We start from the raw sequence: 2500 nt of genomic DNA, 5'->3' as shown, positions 1-2500 counted from the left end.
TGTTCACGTCGATGCTCGGAAACGCGACGATGAATGCGAGCGAGGACCTCTTCGTCAGGAGGATCATGCTCGACCTCTGGGTCAACTTCGCTTACACGGGGTGAGTGGTGGGCGGAAGAGGGGAGGAGGGAGAGGGAGAGGGGAGTGAGGGAGGGAGAGGGAGAGGGGAGTGAGGGAGGGAGAGGGGACTGAGGGTGGGAGAGGGAGATGAAGAGGGGAGTGAGGGAGGGAGAGGAAGAGGGGTGTGAGGGAGGGAGAGGAAGAGGGGAGTGAGTGGGGAGAGGGGAGTGAGGGAGGGAGAGGGAGAGGGGAGGGAGAGGGAGAGGGAGAGGGGAGGGAGGGAGAGGGAGAGGGGGAGTGAGGGAGGGAGAGGAAGAGGGGGGTGAGGGAGGGAGAGGAAGAGGGGAGTGAGGGGGGAGAGGGGAGTGAGGGAGGGAGAGGGAGAGGGGAGGGAGAGGGAGAGGGGAGGGAGGGAGAGGGAGAGGGGAGTGAGGGAGGGAGAGGAAGAGGGGTGTGAGGGAGGGAGAGGGAGAGGGGAGTGAGGGAGGGAGAGGAAGAGGGGTGTGAGGGAGGGAGAGGGAGAGGGGAGTGAGGGAGGGAGAGGAAGAGGGGTGTGAGGGAGGGAGAGGGAGAGGGCAGTGAAGGAGGGAGAGGGAGAGGGGAGTGAGGGAGGGAGAGAAAGAGGGGTGTGTGGGAGGGAGAGGGAGAGGGGAGGGAGGGAGAGGGAGAGGGGAGTGAGGGAGGGAGAGGAAGAGGGGTGTGAGGGAGGGAGAGGGAGAGGGGAGGGAGGGAGAGGGAGAGGGGAGTGAGGGTGGGAGAAGTAGAGGGGAGTGAGGGAGGGAGAGGAAGAGGGGTGTGAGGGTGGGAGAGGAAGAGGGGTGTGAGGGAGGGAGAGGGGACTGAGGGTGGGAAAGGGAGATGAAGAGGGGAGTGAGGGAGGGAGAGGGAGATGAAGAGGGGAGTGAGGGAGGGAGAGGGAGAGGATGAGGAGGAAGGGAGTTGGAAAAGGGGAGTATCAGGGAAAGGAAGATGGAGAGGAAGAGAGAGGGACGGAGGGAAGGAGAGTTAGAGCGGAAGGGGAAGGGAGATGGAAAGATGGGCAAACATGTGGAGAATATATAAGGAATGTGAAAGAGGAACGGAAAAGAAGAAGGGGAGAGGAAAGGTGAGAGAGAAAATGAGATAAAAAAGAGATAGGGTAAGGTTCAAGGGAGGTGGGAGATGGAGATGAACAGAAGGAGAGGATGAGAATTAATGGAGTGAGGAGAGGGAGGAGAAAGGGAGATGAAGACAGAGGGGAAGCGAAAAGGAAATGAAAGGGAAAGGAAGAGAGGAAGGGCGGAGATGAAGATGTCTCTGTCTCTCTGTTTATTTCCATCTCTCTGCCTTTCTGTTTTCCTTCTCTCTCTCTTTCTTTATCGAGATCCTAAAGCCACTGTTCTCATTTTCTTACAGCAACCCTACGCCCGACAATTCCCTTGGCTTTATTTGGACACCCATGTCACACGCCAAAGACTCTCACCTGGCCATCACCTCCACTCCGTTTATGAGGAACTTCGCCTACAATCAGGTATACATTATATGTTTGATTATATTACTTGTTCATGTGTGTGTGTGTGTGTGTGTGTGTGTGAACGAACGTGTGAATATACTTTTGTATTTATGTTGGTTCGTATATGCATTTCCCTGCAGATGGATTTATCTACATAACATATGTCTATTTATATATATATATATATATATATATATATATATATATATATATATATATATATATATATATATATACATATGCGTGTAAGACTATATGCACTCCACAAATCAACAATAGTCAGAAAAAGCACTCGTGAGTACAGGAAGCCTTTTATATTCCAGGTGTACGACTTCTGGAGGGACATGCCAATGAAGGTGAACAAGCTGTTATATTCCAAACGCCCTTCAATGTGCTAGTTCAGTTTACAACAAATGCAACTTTTTATTTCAGTCTCTCAAAGACCTTCAGATTTGCAGCACAAGAAATACAAAATCTTTGAAATACTCGATTGCTTTGTCATGCTATGTGAAATGATTAGATTATATGATTGTATAGATTTTTTTTCTCGTTGTGTCATTTTCCCAAGGGTATCTGGTATGTAAATGTTTAGCAATAAAGATGGTATGTGTATCTGTTTATGTTTTATTATCGAATAAAAATATAGATTTCTGCTATTTTGTGATGTATACAAATATTCGAACATGATTGATCTCTTGTTTCATAATTCCACTTGCTCTCTTGCTTTCTCTCTCTCTCTCTCTCTCTCTCTCTCTCTCTCTCTCTCTCTCTCTCTCTCTCTCTCTCTCTCTCTCTCTCTCTCTCTCTCTCTCTCTCTCTCTCTTGCTCCCTCGCTTCTTCTCTCCTAGAACTCTCTTTTTCTCTTTCTCTCTTTCTTTTTTTCGTTCTCTCTCTCTCTCTCTCTCTCTCTCTCTCTCTCTCTCTCTCTCTCTCTCTCTCTCTCTCTCT

The 2500-nt window shown here is 49.4% G+C and overlaps 1 protein-coding gene across 2 annotated transcripts in view; it reads left to right on the top strand.

Annotated features, from left to right (window-relative positions):
• Nucleotides 1–2166, top strand: part of LOC122253418 (venom carboxylesterase-6) — a 7347-nt gene extending 5181 nt beyond the window's left edge. For both annotated transcript variants that reach the window (XM_043016485.2, XM_043016493.2), the window contains exons 10-12: nucleotides 1–100; nucleotides 1456–1570; nucleotides 1876–2166. The exon at nucleotides 1–100 is cut by the window's left edge and continues 30 nt beyond it. In XM_043016485.2, coding sequence (XP_042872419.2) covers nucleotides 1–100; nucleotides 1456–1570; nucleotides 1876–1950 — 290 coding nt within the window. In that variant the 3' untranslated portion in view covers nucleotides 1951–2166. The remainder of the gene's footprint in view (nucleotides 101–1455; nucleotides 1571–1875) is intronic.
• Nucleotides 2167–2500: the final 334 nt, after the last annotated feature.

This window comes from Penaeus japonicus, unplaced genomic scaffold (genome assembly GCF_977035675.1).
Source record: "Penaeus japonicus unplaced genomic scaffold, GWHDUDI00000001_assembly GWHDUDI00000008, whole genome shotgun sequence".
Taxonomy (NCBI): domain Eukaryota; kingdom Metazoa; phylum Arthropoda; class Malacostraca; order Decapoda; family Penaeidae; genus Penaeus; species Penaeus japonicus.
Note: the sequence above shows the minus strand (reverse complement) of the source record. Positions and strands in the feature narration are given on the sequence as shown.